General features: G+C 42.8%; 1 protein-coding gene across 5 annotated transcripts in view; it reads right to left on the bottom strand.

Moving 5' to 3' along the window:
* The window catches only part of LOC102542125 (protocadherin alpha-C2), a 168,443-nt gene that overhangs the window by 29,954 nt on the left and 119,986 nt on the right, over positions 1–18,503 (bottom strand). The window contains exon 1 of one of the 5 annotated variants that reach the window (XM_072956430.1): positions 8,286–11,362. The exons of 3 other annotated variants lie outside the window; for them this stretch is intronic. In XM_072956430.1, the coding sequence (XP_072812531.1) occupies positions 8,286–10,850 (2,565 nt within the window). In that variant the 5' untranslated portion in view covers positions 10,851–11,362. Of the gene's footprint in view, positions 1–8,285; positions 11,363–18,503 lie in introns of those variants that run through there. One more of the 5 variants, XM_072956437.1, reaches the window with a different exon arrangement.

The following is an 18,503-nucleotide window of genomic DNA, read 5'->3' on the forward strand; positions in this document are numbered from 1 at the left end:
ATTCAATTACTGTTTGCTAAGCTCTGTTTAACAGGGAGGAGCTGAAACCTAAGAGGCACCTGACTCACTCTGCACCACCTGTGTGTCAGAAAGATGCGTGGCTCTGTGTCTACAAACTATCAATTCTAAGTGGAGGGGACACAGAGGAAACTGTGGGCGCCCAAAGGTTGTTCTGGGAGTTACGTGCTGCATACAAGCTACCCAGGAATCAGAGGGCAATATCAATCACCATCACTCTCTTGTATCATTAGCAAAAATTTTTTCATAAAAAAATCTGTGACAGATGTTCCTCTCCATGTGTTCTCGTGCGCAGAGGTTAAAGCGGCCTCGTCACTGAATACTGAGGTCTGTTTGAGTGAAAAGATGACGAGATGGAGGCTGGTACTTTCCTCTGGAGTATAATTATCATATTTGGGAGACACAAAGCCACAGTAATCCTAATAAACTATTTAAAAATGTCAATCAATGAGTCTTATTACTATCATTCTTTTTCATTCAAAGGATGCATGGCATTTCATAAACATACTTCTTCACAACATTCAGAGAAGAAGTGATCGAATTTCAACTTCTGGACAGACTTTGGGATGGTTAGATGGTATCCAAAGATTCAGCCAAAGTCAAAGACCAGAGAAAGCGACGACTCTAGGATACTTTACCTCAAATGTCCGCATACACTAAGTACCCGCCCCGGCCCCTTCCATTCTGTTGGCAGGCTATGAATATACAAGCTGCTTCATCCTTGGTTTGGCTTTCAAGTTCACAAAATGATACTGATGTTCCTCATAAAGTAGCATAAAACCATCTAGATGAAATGAAAGCGATCTCATTTTCCATCAGAGGTAGCAGAGGGAGCAAAAGAGAAAATGTTTGCAGACCATTTGGTAAACCCGAAAATACGACTGAAATACTTTTTATTAATCACACCATCACCATCCTTTCCCTGACCATCAGGAGCACTCGTGTCACCCTGCCAGCTGTGAGAGCCTTCCTTCAAGAAAGACTCTGACATCTGTTGACCAAGTGCTGCCAATTTTCCTACAACAGGGTAATGTTCATGATGAAAATTGCTGCAACTTGATCTCTGGAATGAAAACCGACCTCATCTTGCTGAAAGTCACAGTTTCAGCAGGAATGACCAGGAAACTCAGTTCATCACATCATCTCACTTCCTCAACGAGACATTTAATTCATCATGCTGCTATATTCTATAATAGTCCACCAGCAACAAGATGCCTCTGAGGTTTGTTTGCCAGAATCACAGTTATGAAACATCTTACGGCAGTAAGATCAGGCAGGGAACAGGTAAGGAAGAAAGGAACTAACGTGTTTTACGGAGCCACACGGTAGTAGGCAATGGGATAAGCACTTGACTGCATTTATCCAAACAGCTTCTTGTTAGACCATAAATTCTATGAAAAGGATTATATCTTTGTTCATAAAACATATTAATATTCTCAGATAGTCATAATACATAGCTATACCCTCAGATGGTAGGGTTCAGATATTTGGTAGGTTTTTTTTAAAAAAATGTTTTTGAATAAATTAACTATCATTCAAGGGCAACATTACTGTACTTGAATTACAAAAATCAGAAATCTGGAACTTTAGAGAGATTAAATTACATACCTGACTGGTAGGTGTGGCTGACGATCGTGTTTAGGTACCCCTAACGTGAAAGTCTGTGTTTTAAAATACATTTGCGTGGCATGACGGATTTTTTTTTTCTTTTTTACTTCTGAGTCTCCCAGATATTTATTTATTTTAAAATGATACAAAATTAAAAGTAATAAAATGTACATAGGTTTCCTCCAAACTTGATTAACCTTGGAAAAATTGAAGTTGAGTGGTTAACTACTGACATACCTAACACAATGAGACATATGTTTAGCTCTCTAATACTTGGATGGTACATCCCTGGACTTTGCTTAATTGCTATTGGTGAAAATCCCCTTGTATTCTTATGTTTCAAAGTGTAGTCCTTTAGTAGAATAAGTCACAAAACTCCAGATGTAGAAAAACCGAATTAGGTAGTCCACATGGGTGATGTAGTATTACTGAAGACCAAGAATCCATGTAAGCTTCTATCAAAATTATGGCAAAGATTTAACTTATCCTGTAGTGATATTATTTGTTATTTATACTATAGAATATTTGAGCTACAGAAGGTTGAATCACCTCTTCCAAGATAGGTTTAAAATAAAATAGGTTAAAAATACCCTTTGTCAATACATGCACCCCAATGTGCATAACAGCATGATTTACAATAGTCAAGACATGAAAACAACCTGTATGTCCATTGACAGACGACTGGATAAAGAAGTTGCAGCATATTCATACAATGGAATACTACTCAGCCATAAAAAAGAATGAAATAATGTCATTTGCAACAACATGGATGGACCTGGAGATCATCATTCTAAGTGAAGTAAGACAAAAAGATAAAGAAAATACCATATGATATCACTCATATGTGGAATCTAAGGGGGAAAAAAGGACATAAATAAACTTATTTACAAAATAGAAACAGACTCACAGACATAGAAAACAAACTTATGCTTACTAGGGGAGAATGGGGGTGGGAAAGGATAAATTGGGAGTTTGAGATTTTCAGACACCAACTACTATATATAAAGTAGATAAACAACAAGTTTCTACTGTATAGCACAGGGAACTATATTCAAAATCTTGTAGGAACCTATAATGAAAAATAATATGAGAAGGAATATATGTATGTATATGTATGACTAAAACATTATGCTGTACACCAGAAATTTACATAATGTTATAAACTGACTATACTTCAATTAAAAAAAAATTTAAATACCCTTTGTCAATCATAAACTCACAGAACTATTCAGTGAAGTAATATGCTATCTTCCTATCATGGAAATCCATGATGAATAAAGGGTCCTCTGAGAAACAAGACTACATGTAGCATCTCCTTTTCCTTCCTAGTAGGAATTTATTGAATGTATCCACTTTAAATTTTTCTGTGATATTTTGTGAACATTGCTGTAAATTATGATCGGCAAAATTCTAAAATGGCCTCCAAGATTCCTACACGCTGGTTAATACATACTGTATAATCTCCAAGACTGAATATGATGAGCCTTTGCCATTAGGTTTGTTACATGGCACGGCTGGCTTTGAAAAACGGAGATTATCTGGGTGGGAATGACCTCATCACATGAGCTTCTTAAATCTGGGTCTAGAGATCAGAGACAGAATTAGAGAGATTTGAAGCATGAGAGGGATACCATATGAGAAAATATTCTCCACTATTAAAATATTCCTCAGCTCTGAAGATAAAGGGGGCCATGGGACAAGGATCTGAGAGCAACCTTCAGCCAACAGTAAGTAAGAAAACGGGGAGCTCTGTTCTCAAGGAAATGGATTCCGCCAACAACTGGAATGAACTTGAAAGCAGATCCTTCCCCAGAGCCCCCGGAAGAGAACTTAGGTTGGCTGGCATGTTGATTTCAGCCTCTGAAAACCTGAGCAGAGAACCCAGTCCAATCGCGCACGTAATAAATAAGTGTTGTTTTTAACCTCTTAACTGTGCTAATTGATTATAGAGCAAGAGAAAATGAATACAAAAACTGTTGGTCATGACGGCAAAAAGGAATAGAACATTTAAAATAATCATTGCTATGTTATCCATTAGTCTTCCTGTAAATCAAAATGAAAAGGTGATAACTAGGATTTCAGGTGACTACTCACCTCTGAAAACAGTCATTTGTGACCCTAATCCACAGAGCAGGAAAATAAAATATACATAACTTTAAAACATACCTAGTGGGTTCCAGTACAACAGAAAATGCTAAGGTTGCTTAATTCTGGATGCACAGCCTGCCAGCACAGCAGTTACTCTCCCACTCACAGTTTCACTTCCCTGGAGCCCAGAGGTCTGACCCTGCAAGGCCAGAAAGGAACTGATGTTGCTTATGTGCCAAGGAACTGATATTTTTCTTCAGTTTTGCAGTGGTGGGGATTTCTCTGCATTTGTGAAGTTCAGATTCTTGAAAGAAAAAAAAACTTGTATAATGTTTAGGCTAGTAGACTTAAAATACTACTGAGGAATCCGCTTGACCTTTGACTTTTGAAATCATGATTTTAGATAATATTCCAAACAGTATCATCCAAATAAACAAAATTTATATTCAGACTATAACATGCACGGGAGCATCGAGCCCGGAGAAGTCCTACAAAAGCCACATTTGGAGACACCTGTAAATCCCTATAAAATTCAGCTAAACTTTCCGGGCTTGGTGATGGTAATTTTCCCTCAAACCTTTGCAAACTGACAGTGTCCTGACCTCTCAGTGAGAGCAAAAATTGGTGGCCAACCGAGGCAAGTATCCAGAACCGACTCTGCTACTCTGTCAAGCAGACAGCATGCCAATAGACAATTTATAATCTGCCAGGCTGTGTCCCTGCAGAGTGTTCTGAGTAAGACCAGATGCCCATGTGAGGGCTTACTCCTGGGTCAGACGAAAGGGTAGGCCAATGACATTCGAGCTACAATAAATAGATTTCTTCATCAGTCAGAATATGTGCAAGATAGAGACAGAGAAGAGCTCAGCAATAATTTCATCCAGCTCAGCAGAAGAGGGAGGAAGGGGCGGTAATCTGAAGAAATTCTTGTATTCTCAGACCGAATAAAATAAACCTTTTCTCAGAAGAACAGTCCTATGACCAATACGAAAAAGGCAAAAAGGAAAACAGCCTCACCCATTCAAAAGTCACCATCAGAGGATGAAACAACGAAATGGAAGTTCAGATACAATTTCCCTGCCTCTTCTGACCACTGTGCAGTTTTTATAAATTCACCACGATGCTACTTTACACTAAGCGTAAATTCTGATCCAGGACAGAATTAGTCACCAGCTGGAAAAGCCAGTCCTGGGGGAAATTAATTAAGTGCCACTGAAAGAAGGATTAACACTTTCAGGTTACTACGACATCAAGAATTGGAGGAGTATGTACACACAATGGCAAAAACAGCTGATGATCTGGTGACTACAAATTGCTTTATACTACGTGAATGTACACTTAACTCATTTCTGCTGCTCTTTTGTGATTTCCACATCTTGTGCCAACTGGTCCCACTGAGGCACAGCCAGACAAATCTGCCCAGAGCACTCAAAATGACTCACCAGCGGTCATGGGACCACACATGCACAGAATCCACCTTAAGATTCAGTTCTCTTTCTTGGAGGTTCTTTGAAAACGCCACCAACCGCATTCTATACTCTGTTTTCAGATCTCTCCAAGGAGAAATTCTGCCCCATTGCTAAATAGTTACTTCAAAAATCTCACTGCACAAGTGGCTCATGAAATAAGCCTCCTGGAGGTGAAATCCATCAAAAGATGAGTCTGGTGTTAAATGCTGATGTTTAATAAGCAACCAGGAAGAAAGGAGAGAAAGAACAGAGCTAAAAGATCTTAACTGGCTTTGCCAATGGTAATGCGGATAAACAAATACAAATATAACAGCTTGGTAGTAACATTTTTACTCACTGATCCTCCCATTGGTGACCTACTTCAATGGAAAGAATTCTTTTTCTGGGGCATTTAAATGACACTACTGGGTGAATCAGTGGTAGTCTACATGCCTGAGTATCCTTCATCAAAAGGAATATAAACATTAGGATTTCTGGCTATTCATACTATTTCAAAAGCACAGTCTTTGGAGTCAGACAGGCATGACTTAAAATACCACTAGCAATACATACGTATATGCATGACTGGGTCATTGTGCTGTTCACCAGAAATTGGCACATTGTAATTGACTGTACTTCGATTTAAATTTTTTAATTGAAAAAAAAACATTAGCAGTGTGACTGTGTATGACTTAACCTCTCTAAGCTTGTTTCCTCATATGCTAAATGACAATAAATATTTGCTTAGGACTCACAGGTAACGGAAACCATACGTGTATTGCAATGCAGAACATTTTGATACAGCAGGGTGGTCAGTGAGTGCAAATTCCCTTACTCATCCTTTCCAATCCCCATCTAATTGTAAAGTAGGCACGTGGAATTAATTGCACCCCAGGGCTCTCCTGCCATCTGCAGTAACTGGGCAGAGAAGAGAGAAAGCCTAACATGAAAATTTAACAGGTTGATCTAGCAGTGATGACTTTCAGAGTTGAGTGATTTTTGTCCCCATTTTGCCATACTATGACAACATGACGCCCTCCCTCCCTATAACTGCAATAATCCCTAAAGCTGTAGATCTTAGGACTCTCCACTGGGTTTCCAATAGTGTCCAGCAAGAATTTGCCTTTATGAAAATCACACACTCTCCTGGCAAAATCCCACAAGAGTAAGCACTTTTTCTGACATCGCCTTCTCCCTAGATTAAAGGTTTGTGAACCAAGGCACATATTAACACACAGGTCAGTGTAAGACAGAAATAGTTCATGCATCAAACTGCCCCAAGCTTTGCGCCAGGAGAGGGAGGGTAAGAGTGCTATTCCCCTGAGCTTCCAGCTCACAGCTGGTGGCAAAGCTTGCCTGGCCTGCTCTCCATCCGAGCCTCTTCACCACCCGCGGTCCACCCCAGGCCCCAAAAGGACGTCACAGAAATTTGTTAAGCAAATACCTAGAGCATCCTTATATAAAACTAAGCCCCTTTACATGCTTCCAAAAGCTATGATCTAAAGAATTCTGGAACCTCTTTGATTCCCTCCTGTTTTTCTTAATCTGCAAACTACCTCCTGTGGCCACTCAGGACTGACTAACATCAGGCTCTTCTGATAAATCTACCCACAGTGTCCATTGGAAATTCTCTCAAGCCATCTCTTTTTTCCTGTGCTTATGCATTACTTTCCTGAAGACAAGTATGAATTTAGAATGTGAAACTACAGGCATTAATAAAAAGACAGCAGTATGTCAATGAAAGTGCATCAAAAAAATATAGGAGGGACAAATATTATTAACCATTTTGTAGTACCTCTAGAAGTTCTAACTACAAAATAGTTGTTGGGGAAGAAACAATTCATTACTATTTATGGGACAAAAATTTGAAATCCAAGTTTAAAGTCTCACAGAGCAGAACTCCATTGTTTCAAGCATGCATATGGAGAGAAACACACTACCTAAACACACGCACTGTCTAACACTGTATATACATTCTTCATAATAATGAGCAAGCCGGCCGTATGGTTACTTAAAATTTTTAAAACCAGTGTATTTACTAACACCTGTCTTTCATGCACAGTAAACCATCCACTTTCCAAGGCTTTGGTAACTATTGCAAACTAAATGTTAGAACCAGAAAATGAACAAGTGCTTTGGAAGACATTGAATATTGTTTAAAATACTGCCATTTATCTCAAAGACATGAGGGGGCTTGAATAGGCTGCTTCACAGCTCATCCAAACCTTAGGAATTGTCAACGGGCAATCAGAAGATTACATTTAAGCTAAATGCAGGGAAATTCTCTTACAATGAATTCACACTATGCCAAGATAGGTGACTTCCCCCCTCATCTTTCTCCCCACTCCCAGCTTGCCTGGTCTTCGCCATACCCCCACATCCCTACTCCATTCATTTTCACATCTCCCTGGCATGCTCAGACAAATTGGTTCTCGGTTCTCTGCCTTATCATCACGCACCTCCTCTGACAGCCCCTACAGAAGAGGCACAACAGCAAATAGCCAGAACAAAGTTCGTCTTCAGGGTGAGGTCCGCTTTCTATGGTTTTATCATGCGTGACATGAATTTCTAGATCTTATCACATTAGTTCAGTGTCATTACCAGAAATATTAACTGGATGCTTTTCACTGTAGAGAGTCCAAGGTAAAAACAGAGACAGCAGACAGAGGTGACCACCACAGCGCCTAGAGGTCTCAGAGCTTTTGAAAACAACACTCCTAAAGGATTTCAAAAGAGAACTTTCCTTGTAGATGACACAGAGGCCATTTCTCCTTGAATCTCATAACATTACTCCCTATAGTATCATCTTATTCTCAGTCCTATGCTATTTCTCCACAGAGCTGAGCTTTAACATCACATATTCAAGACAGGGCCTCACTTCTAGAACAATTTTATGGTCAAGTCTTCCTATATTTGAAAAGAAAACGCAAAGTAAAACAATCCTCTAGTGACACTTTTCTAGAGAGGAAACAGCAGGTTACAATCCAATCACAGGTACTTTACATACTCAGTTTACCAGATAACCCTTGTCATTGTTAACAGCTCAATGAAGCCAATCACATGATATTGGGGTGTTGTGAAAAGTGCATGACTTTGTGGAAGACCCCTTGACTACCATCTCACCTCATTTTGAGAAACAGCCTCGTTTTTTAGAATAATCAGGTTCCCAGCACTCTGCCCACTTTGGCCTGTGAGGTGCCGGCTGTCACCTGCTGCTGCTTGGGCTCCCCCAGGCCCCGGTCCTGTCTGTGCCCCTGTGTTGTAAAACATGAAGGTGTCACTCCCTGAGCCTGCTGTCAGACAGGCCTTGTAGCAGTAGGTCTTGGTGAGGGAGCCATTCCCCCGCACTTCAATGAAGTGAGGCTGCACTTTGAGGCCATGCGGTATCCTGGCATCGATGTTGTTGTTGGCCTGTTTGTAGAGCTCTGCAGGGCTCCTCTCCCTCACTCCACAGAAGCCTCCACAGCACGTGGTGCCATAAGCGGTGTAGCGGTAACACTTGATGATGCTCAAAACAATGATTGTCAAAAGAAATACAAAAGACACTGTGCTTAATGCTATTATCAGATAAAGTGTCATTTCAGAGTATGTCCGAGGTCTTTTCACATGTCTCTGAGTGTCAGGGAGGATTTTGGAAACCCTATCCACCACAGCTACCGTAATGGCCACAGAGGCTGACAGTGATGGCTCTCCATTGTCTCGGACCACCACGGTCAGGTTGTAAGTGGTTCCACTCTCATCTCCCATCTTCCTGGTAGTCCTAATTTCCCCTGTGTGTAGCTCGACTTTAAAGAGGTCCAGGTCAGAAGTCTGGGCCAGATGGTAAAAGAGCCAAGCATTTTGCCCAGAGTCTGAGTCCATGGCTATGACTTTAGTGACCAGGTAGCCAGCAGGGGCAGTTCGAGGCACCATTTCAATGGCTGCTGATGAATTGGTTGAGGTAGGGTACAGGATATGAGGGGCATGGTCATTCACATCCACCACATACACGTTGGCGGTCACAGTGCTGCTCAGTGGCGGGCTCCCCTTGTCCTGGGCCTCCACAGTCACAAAGAACTCCCGAAACTTTTCATAATCAAAGGAGTTGACAGCATAAAGGCTGCCACTGGCACTATTAATGGAGACATAGGAGGTGACTGGCAGCCCTTGAATCTCCCTTTCCAGGAGGGAGTAGGTCACCTCTGCATTCTCCTTTTCATCTGGGTCTGTGGCTTGCACAGTGCAGAGCAACACCCCTGGCAAATTGTTCTCCTGGATGTAGATGGAGTAGGAGTCCTCCAGGAAGCTTGGTGGGTTGTCATTGATGTCCGAGATTTTAACCTGCAGGGTCCGCTGGGATGTGAGCTGTGGTACTCCCCCATCAGTGGCTGTCACTGTGATGTTGTAGGCAGCCACCTGCTCCCTGTCCAGGGGGCCACTCACTACCAGTGTGTAGGAGTTTCCAAAGCCATTCAGCCGGAAAGGCAATGTGGCCTCCAGGCCCAGGCTTACTTTCCGGTTGAGACCTGAGTCTTGGTCATTGACACTGAGAAGGGCCACAACGGTGTTGGGTGCGGCATCCTCCGGCACTGGGCTGTACAGGTCCGTGAGCACCATCTCCGGTGCATTATCATTCACGTCTAGGATGTCCACCAGCACCTTGCAGTGACCCACCATGGGCACTGGACCCCGGTCAGTGGCCTGCACATAGATCTGGTAGGAAGAGGCCTCCTCATAGTCCAGCGCTCCACTTACCCGCACTTCCCCCGTGCTGGCATCGATGCTGAAGAGCTGCCTCTCCCGGTCCGACGTGTAGCTGCTCAAGGAGTACCTGAGCTCGCCATTGGAGCCCTCATCCGGGTCTGAGGCATTGAGCTTCACCACCAAGGTGCCTGGGGGCGCGTCCTCCCGCAGCTGGACCCGGTAAGTGGACTGGTCGAAGGCGGGAGAATTGTCATTTGTGTCCAGGACCCGCACAGTGATCTGCGCTGTGCCCGAGCGGGCTGGGCTGCCTCCGTCCACAGCTGTGAGGACCAGGTGGTGCAAGACTGCCTGCTCGCGGTCTAGGCCCTTACGCAGCACCAGCTCCAGCACCTTACTGTTCTCCTGCAGGGGCTTCAGGTCCAGCTCGAAGTGCTCGTTGGGGCTGAGTTCATAGGTCTGCACCGAGTTAGTGCCCACGTCGGGGTCCTGCGCGCTCTCTATGTGAAAGCGCGCTCCAGGCGCCACCGATTCGCTTACCTGAAGCTGGTAGTCGGGCCGCGGAAAGCGCGGTGAGTTGTCGTTGATGTCCAGTACCTCCACCTCCACGGTGCTCACCGCCACGGGACTGTGCGCCAGCACTTCCAGGTTGAGCAGGCAGCGAGGCCGCTGCTCACACAGCGCCTCCCGGTCAATGCGCTCGTTGACGAAGAGCGCTCCACTTGTCAGGTCCAGCTCCAGGTAGCGCGGGCTGGGCGCACCCAGATGGCTGATGCGCAGGCAGCCCGGCCCCAAGCGCCGCAGCTCCAGCCCCAGCGCCCTAGCCACGTTGCCCACAAGCGCGCCGAGTGCCTGCTCCTCCGGCACCGAGTATCGCAGCTGGGAGGCCGCTGGGCCCGGCAGCAGCAGCAGTAGCAGCAGGAGAAGCAGCAGCAGCAGCAGGCAGGACATGGGCGGCCGGAGCCGTGTACGCTCTGTCGCCCCGGGTCTGGTACCCGCCAGCTCCATAGCCACCGGCCGCGGTGGAGGCAGCTGGGCAGGGCCGGAGGCAGCAGCTTCCCCAGCCGAGCTCCACGCCCGGCCGCGCCTCCGCCTCCGCTCGTGCCGCCCTGCGCCCGCTCCCCCACGCCTCACGCGCTAGCAAACGCCGGGGGCCGCTCCCCTCTTGGGCCCCCAGGAGGGCTCCGCGCCCCGCCGCCCGCGCTGACTCCCCATATCCCGGCTCCTCCGCTCGCCTCGCAGTCGCTCAGCCTGGCTTCGCTTCCTGCCGCCGCCGCTCCGGGGAGGGGGGAAGAGGAAGCAGAAGGGGAGGGGGAGGAGAGCTCAGCAAGTCCAGCTCCGATTCCGCACTGAGGTGGCGGACGGCGACCCGGACTGCCCAGTCGCTGGAACCGCTCCAGCCCCAGCTCCTTCACCCCAGACCCGCCGGATCCCAGCGGACCGCGGGAACACGGCCACTCCCTGCCTCCCTGCCCCCACTGTCCTCTTCATCCGTCTCCACGGTCCCTCGTCTGCTTAACGGGTCTTGTAAGGAGATTATTCCAGGAAAAGCAGTTAAATCTCTAGAACTCGGGCTATCCGCTCCCCAGGAAAAGACTTCCAAGAGCAATTCAAGAAAATACGCTGAGGACCTCAGCTGAGAACGGGTATCTGGGCGGCGGCTCCACGTTCAAAGAAACAAACGCAAGGGAGGCTGGAGTTACTGCTGAGGGGGTTTATTTCCCTGACCCCAACATCTCCCCTGGATTCTCCTAAATACCGCAGAAAGTGTTCAACTCCTAGGGCAGAGGTGGTGGGTGGGGTGGCAAGTGCTGTCTTCTTTCGCGGAGCAAGCCTAAAACTATCATCCTGGGATCCAACGCTCAATTCTGCGCGTAGCCAAGTGGCCCTTTCAGTGTGTGTCTTGGCAAATAACCAATATTTCAGGTTGTAACGTTCTCTCTTTGGAAAATTGAAGCTGCAGGCTAAGCTCTGACCCCTTTTGATCATAGTGGGGAGAAATCTGGTAAAATTTTAAAGAGATTCTTCCCTCAAGCTTTTCCTCATTTTACTTCGAATCTTTTTCATTTATCAGCCAAGACATTTTCTTTGTTCTTCCAAGAGGGATTTAAATTTCTTTTCTTTAATGGAGGACAATGTCTTCAAGAGCCTGAAAAACCATTACATCGAGAGAGAGAGTTACTCTTGATTTCTCAAGCCTGGCTGGAATTTGGACTCCATTAATGCTTTGCCGTGAAAAGTCTGCTGTTATTAAGCAAAACGTGGGAGGCTGGGATTTATCTTAAACCAGCCAGCAATTCCAGTGGCTGCAGCTCTTCCTCCATAAATCTAAGGCTCCTTTACACCTCTGGGTCTCTCTTCCCCTAAGACTCCCCCATCTATTGCTGCAGAGGCAACAAAAAGATAACCAGTTGCCTTCAGTGAACAAGAAGGATCAGAGGAAGCATTTCTGTGCTGTGTCATTGCCTCTGATTCTCTGTTCTGAACATCCATTCTTCCCAGGCCCTCTCACTGCTTCCACAAGAGTTGAAAATTCATTGCCCCACTTGCAAAAAGCACTCACTAAAATGTCCCCTCTCTTCCTCTTCTCTCAGTGTCCTCTCACCCTGAGATCATCCTCTGTGGGTCATGAACTGGAACAAAACTAGAATGAGACCTGGCCTTTGGCATGCTCCTCTTCTTAGGGGATAATTGAAGGGCCGAAGGCACCCAGATTTTAAAGGCCTGGACTAGCACATCTCTTCCTGCCACCCACCAAATGCACTCACTGACCACTCCACACCCTAACCAATTTTATTCCAGAGAAGCTCCCAGCTTCCTCCTATGCCTGCTGCTTCTTATTTTGTCCTCTTTGTTCCCACAAGGGTGCAGAGTGGGAAGCAGTTCCCAACACATTCTATTCCTGTCTCCTTTCTTAGGCCTCTGGCTTCTCCCTCTCTGTCTGCCTCCTCCCAAAATGCCCCTCCAGTCTCTGTTTGCTGTGGTAATTTGATCTCAGAAAGCCTTAAACTCTCAAGTGCATGAATTGGAGGCCTGGCCTATGTCTTAGCCCATTATTTATTTCTGAAAATAAATGGCTTATAAGTGGAATCAAGTTATACGTTGTCAGGAAGAGTGACCTTTTCTTCCCTCATCTCCTCCCGGGCTTGCACAGTCGCTGCCACCTCTGCCCACAGCTCAGAAACCTGGTCACTGGGTACTGACCGTGCGCAGACCTGTGCCCCTGAAAAGATCACAGGCACTTAAGGAAGAGATTAAATCGCAGAGGCTTGGTAATGTTTCTAATGGAAGCCTCCAACAGTCATATCTCAGGAGAAAAATCAGGGCTCCTCTTTTAGCAATCTTGTCATCTTCCAGCAAGGACACCTGCCAGGTTGTCCATTTTGATGTGTCAGGATCATAAGCTTCAACTTGTTCTTATTCCCTCCGTGGCTGAGAAGGCAAACATAGAACCAGCACAAATCAGCCACCTTCTCAGAGAGGTCCTAAAGAGATGGTACACTCTGTGTCTGGCACTACAGTGATTTAGTTCCTCCTACTATTGCCTATGTCTCTTGCCAACCTTACTAGTTGGTGGAATGGGGTCGCTTAGACTGCTGGCAAGTGCCCTGTCTACGAACATTAATGCTGGTACCTCGACCACACTACTATGCATTCCTTTTCTTGGACCTTCAAGAACCCCCTACTGAAAAGCAGAACAGCACAGTGATTAGGAACACAGACCACGATACCAGTCACACCCCTGCCAATGAATAACTGTGTGGCCTCGGTCGTGTTACTTAAACTAAGCTTCAATTTATCCATTTTAATTGGGGACAACAAATTTAAGTAAACTCACAGACTCACTATGATCACATGAGATGATGTATATAAAACAATCTGAAGGAGATTAAGACGTACAAACTTCCAGTTACAAAACAAATGAGTCATGGGGATGAAACATACAGTATGGGGAAAATAGTCAATAATGATGTAATATCTTTGTATTATGACAAGGTAACTAGCCTTATCGTGGTGATCGTTTAGTAATGTTTAGAAACATTGACTCACTAGGTTGTGTACCAGGAACTAACAGTGTTATAAGTCAGTTATACTTCAAAAACAAACACACTCACAGAAAAAGAGATCAGATTTGTAGTTACCAGAGACAGAGGGCTGGGGGGAGAGGGAGCTGGACAAAGGGGGTCAAAAGGTACAGACTTTCAGTTATAAGATAAATAAGTACTAGGAATATAATGTACAACATGATAAATATAATTAAGACTGTTGTATGTTATATATGAAAGCTGTTAAGAGAATAAATCCTAAGAGTTCTCATCCTAAAGAAAAAATTTTTTTCCTTTATTTTGCATCTATATGAGATGATGAATGTCCCGTTAAACTTACTGTGGTAATCATTTCATGATGCATGAAGTCAGATCATCATGTTGTACAACTTAAACCTGTACAATGCTGTATGTCAATGATATCTCAATAAAACTGGAAGAAAAAAACAATCTGCAAAGTGACTGACAAGTACAGTATTATTATTATTAAAATGCAATCATTTATTATCATCAGATAACACCTTACGTTGACAGTCTGCACACAGCACGGCCCTTTAAGGAATCAAACACAGATACACAGCATGTGTAACAGACAGGAAGTCAATGATGACGGGAAAGTGCACTAAAGTTAAGCTTTCCCAATTATTTCTAGAGGTTATCCTACATTTTGAAAACAAAAACCAGTCCCTTTCTACATCACCAAGGGAAAGGAACTTCAGTTATAAGAACTCCGTCAAGGTATTTATTTCCTCACAAGAGATTCACCTTTTCAGGATATGTGAAAATGCTCTAGCAACAGAGTACAGAGCGTTCCCAAACACGCTGTCATCTCTAGTGCCCAATAAAGAGTTTGGCACAGTGATGCTCAATTAAAGTTCCTTGAACAGAACTAAATTTACAACTTTCCTTGTTCAGTTCTCTCAAATAGAAATAGCTTCATCTTTCCTCTCCGCTTTTCTAATATTTCTACCTATATTCCAAGGTCCATCTTAAAACCTACCAGGATTGCCATGAGACATTGTCTATTCTAAACAGAGTGGTCTTTTTTTCCTCTTTCACAGTCTACATATCTCTGAATGCTGACATGTGTCACTCTTTAATTCATCCAAATGCTTTAATATTATTTCTTGACCTTAATTATAAGCAACTCGCCAGCAAAAGCCATGTCATCTATATATGTGTAGTCTTCACAGTGCAGGAAATCTTATAGACAATAAATAAGTGACAATTGTTTCCTTCTCTTCAGATCCTTTTTTAGTAAATTCAAGAAGAGCTGCTACTTGCCCATTTTTTACCCCATGTCTAATGGCGAGAGGGCTCAAGAGCCTGCAATGATTTCACTTCCTCTTAAGTTTGAAATACAAAATATTTCAAACCTGGAGAACTGAACCCTACTAATAAAGTTGCTAGACTCTAAGAAAGGCTCTGCCCAGAAGTATTTTTATCACTCTTTGTATTTTATATTATAAATTATAAAATAAAGGTATTCCTTGCTCACAACTAACAAAGAAAGTGACAAGACGTGAGAAGCACCACAAAAAGACACGGTTTTGTTTACCCCCATGTTAGGCAAGAACTTTGAAATAGCATCCCTTAACTGTATCTATAAAATGCATCTATCATGAGATCATTGGGCACAGGAGCAAAACCAATCAAAACACAACTGAATTAAGCCTGTAAGAAAAATACTGGTACTCAGTGAACCCTCCTAATTCACAGAAATTTTCCTTTCACTATTATTAGTGTCATTACAAATCATTTTACTTTGGGGAACCAAACAATCTGGAGTCTTGTGGTCACAGGGGAAGGGGACATGCTCATTAGTTTGATCAAGCTTTGGGGTGACCATTGTGTAAGTATCTGCCAGCTAGGGAAGGCTCTGGTTTTCATTGTTCAGTTGTATATTTGCGCAGTTGTATATATTCCACAAACTGAGCACATGATATATAATTTAAAAACAAAGACAAATGAACATCCCAATGTTTAGTGTGGTCCAAGATAGTTCAAAAATTCTATCTTGTTACAAATGAACTGTACTTCTGATCTTTATGCATCTTCAGAAGGAATATGCCTACTGATACGATTAGCAGCAGACTTTACAGGTACAACATCCACTGGATGGAGAGATAACAAAATTTTTCACATAACATGATGGCTGAATTTTTTTCAGTTTCTTTCCTCCAGAGAGAATATATCAGCTTTTAGATCGCCTGAATTTTTAGTTTTGAGAAATGAATATACTGCTGATCCTTGACTGAGGCTTCTGAAAATTGCTTAGAATAAACAAAGGAACTCAAACTATCTTTGGACAAGTAACAATAAAAAGGAGAATATGTTAAAGGCTTGGGGTAGATTGTGTAATATTCACAGATAAAATCAAGTGATCAGTATTTTCCATTGAGACGACCTAGCAGGAATCACAGACTATTAAAGACTGAGAGATATTTAGAAAGTATCTCACCCAAATTCTTTATTTTTCATTGAACAAAATATTTGAGTGGAACTTGAAACTCAAGATTAGTGAGGAGACGGGAAGCACAAAAGTGCTACAAGTAAATCAAGTGTCTGTAATGAGATAAAGGGCCCTCAGAACTGACTAGAGAACCAAATTTCCTATTTTTTAAAAAGCGCCATTGGGCTTGATATAAATTCCTTCAAAACTCTATTATAACCAAAGTAATTGTTTATGAGCACTTAGAAATGAAGAATTGTTTATGAGCACTTAGAATGAAGTACATTCATACTAGGGACCACTTTAGCTTAACTTAAAACTGGCAACTTCAAACTGATCACAAAGACTTAAAAAAAATTCACTTGGGCATTTTACAATTTTGGTTGCTAGGATCATTGATAAGCAACATGCTACAGGCACAAAGTCCCCCAGTATATCCTTCCAGACAAAAGGAAGAAAGCGAGCCTGCAAGACAGTATAGTTAGGTGATTTCATAATTCTTTGGATAGCAGGGCCAAAAAGTTTATTAACAAAAGGCTTCAGCCTGGAAGGACAATTCTCATGGGTGACTGCAGTGATTCACCACTGCTCCTACCCCTTATTCAACATTTTATCAATGACTCAGACAAGGAAGCATCAAGTGCCCAGGCCAATCCAGCAACAAGCTGAGCTCTCTGGAATGAGGATACCAACTGCCTGGGGTGAGCCATGTTTCTAATTCACTAAAATTAGTACCAATATTCTATTTGAGACTCAATACATACCAGAAATCGGTAAGTGTGTATTTAAGTTAATTTCTGGCTTCTAGTATTGCCATTAAAACCTGTTCCAAGCTTCCATTCATCACTCAAGGCCTCTTAACTTTAATAGAAAAACTTGTTTGGCCCTGTTTCTTCCCTGCAATTCTTGGGATTTTAGCCATAGAATAAAATAAGACGGTAATTTGGCACTAAAGAATATCCTTGTTTCCAAGTGGGTTTTAGCCAAAGCATTAGCTGATTTGTATACTTTCTTTTTCTATTTCAAAAAAATGTAGGTATTGTTGAAGTACCTTGGATTTGGTCTGTTTTCCAGGACATGACCTAAGGTCAGTCTAAATGAGAATAAATGTCTCCCTTCCATGCCCACTGTGTTTGCTGCTTGGAGGGAAAAAAAACCAAACCTACACCTCTGCCTAAAAAGGATCAATTCTCAAAAGTATCTTTTCATATATTCAGAGTATCCAGTAATTGTTGGCTTCTGGGGTCCACCCTTACTACGCTGATGCCTTAGCAATTAATTGTTTACATACTATTTCTAAACATACTGTCTCAGTCTTCACAAGAGCCCAGTGAGGTTAGCACTAATGAAGAAACTGGATCCCAAAAAGGTGAAGGAATTTATTGGAATCTTCAGGAAGCTCTTTGCTATGCCCCCGTTTCTTGAGGTAGTAATACTGTGTCTGACCACTACACATGCACTCCTAACCAAGCATCTTGTTACTGGCCTCAAGCAATTAATTTCCAAGTACTTTATATGGGATCCTATTCAATTGCTTCACAGCTACAATTTCTTTTGTCTTTTAGAGGCTTCAATTGGATTTTCTGTATATATTAATATATCTATTTTTAAATGGCCTCAGCAAAACTGTGATACAAAATAGTTTTGTATTTCATATCCCAGCCTCTTCTTTCAGTACCACTTCCTCTCCTACAACATTCTGTGTAAGTAGTGTAGTTTTACAAATGAATTGGACTTTTCTAATATAAATCCCATCCATGTATTCCTTGTGCTAGATTTGGTTATACATAAATCCTTCAGCAGTCATGTGTACAACAGATTGTAAGGTGGCTAAAATACAAATTCTCAAAATTAGCCAAGTTTAAATGTATTATGTTGTCTGTGATATTAAAGGATTCTTTAAGGCATTTTGATGAGAAACTAATGTTATCTAAAACCTTATCAAAGCTCCTCTTATTAAAGTTAGAAAAGATTCTTCAATTTTGTGGTAACTTCTGAACTTTTTACAAAGTATCTTTTATGTAGTAAGACCTATGGTTAAATTCCACTAGCAATTACAGACCCAACTCCACTTCAAGGTTTATAATCACACTGTATGCTTAGATCACACACCTAGGTAGGGTCCTCTTACAGTAATCCTGCTTGTCGCAGCGTAAAAGCAGA

Source organism: Vicugna pacos, chromosome 3 (assembly GCF_048564905.1).
Source record: "Vicugna pacos chromosome 3, VicPac4, whole genome shotgun sequence".
Taxonomy (NCBI): domain Eukaryota; kingdom Metazoa; phylum Chordata; class Mammalia; order Artiodactyla; family Camelidae; genus Vicugna; species Vicugna pacos.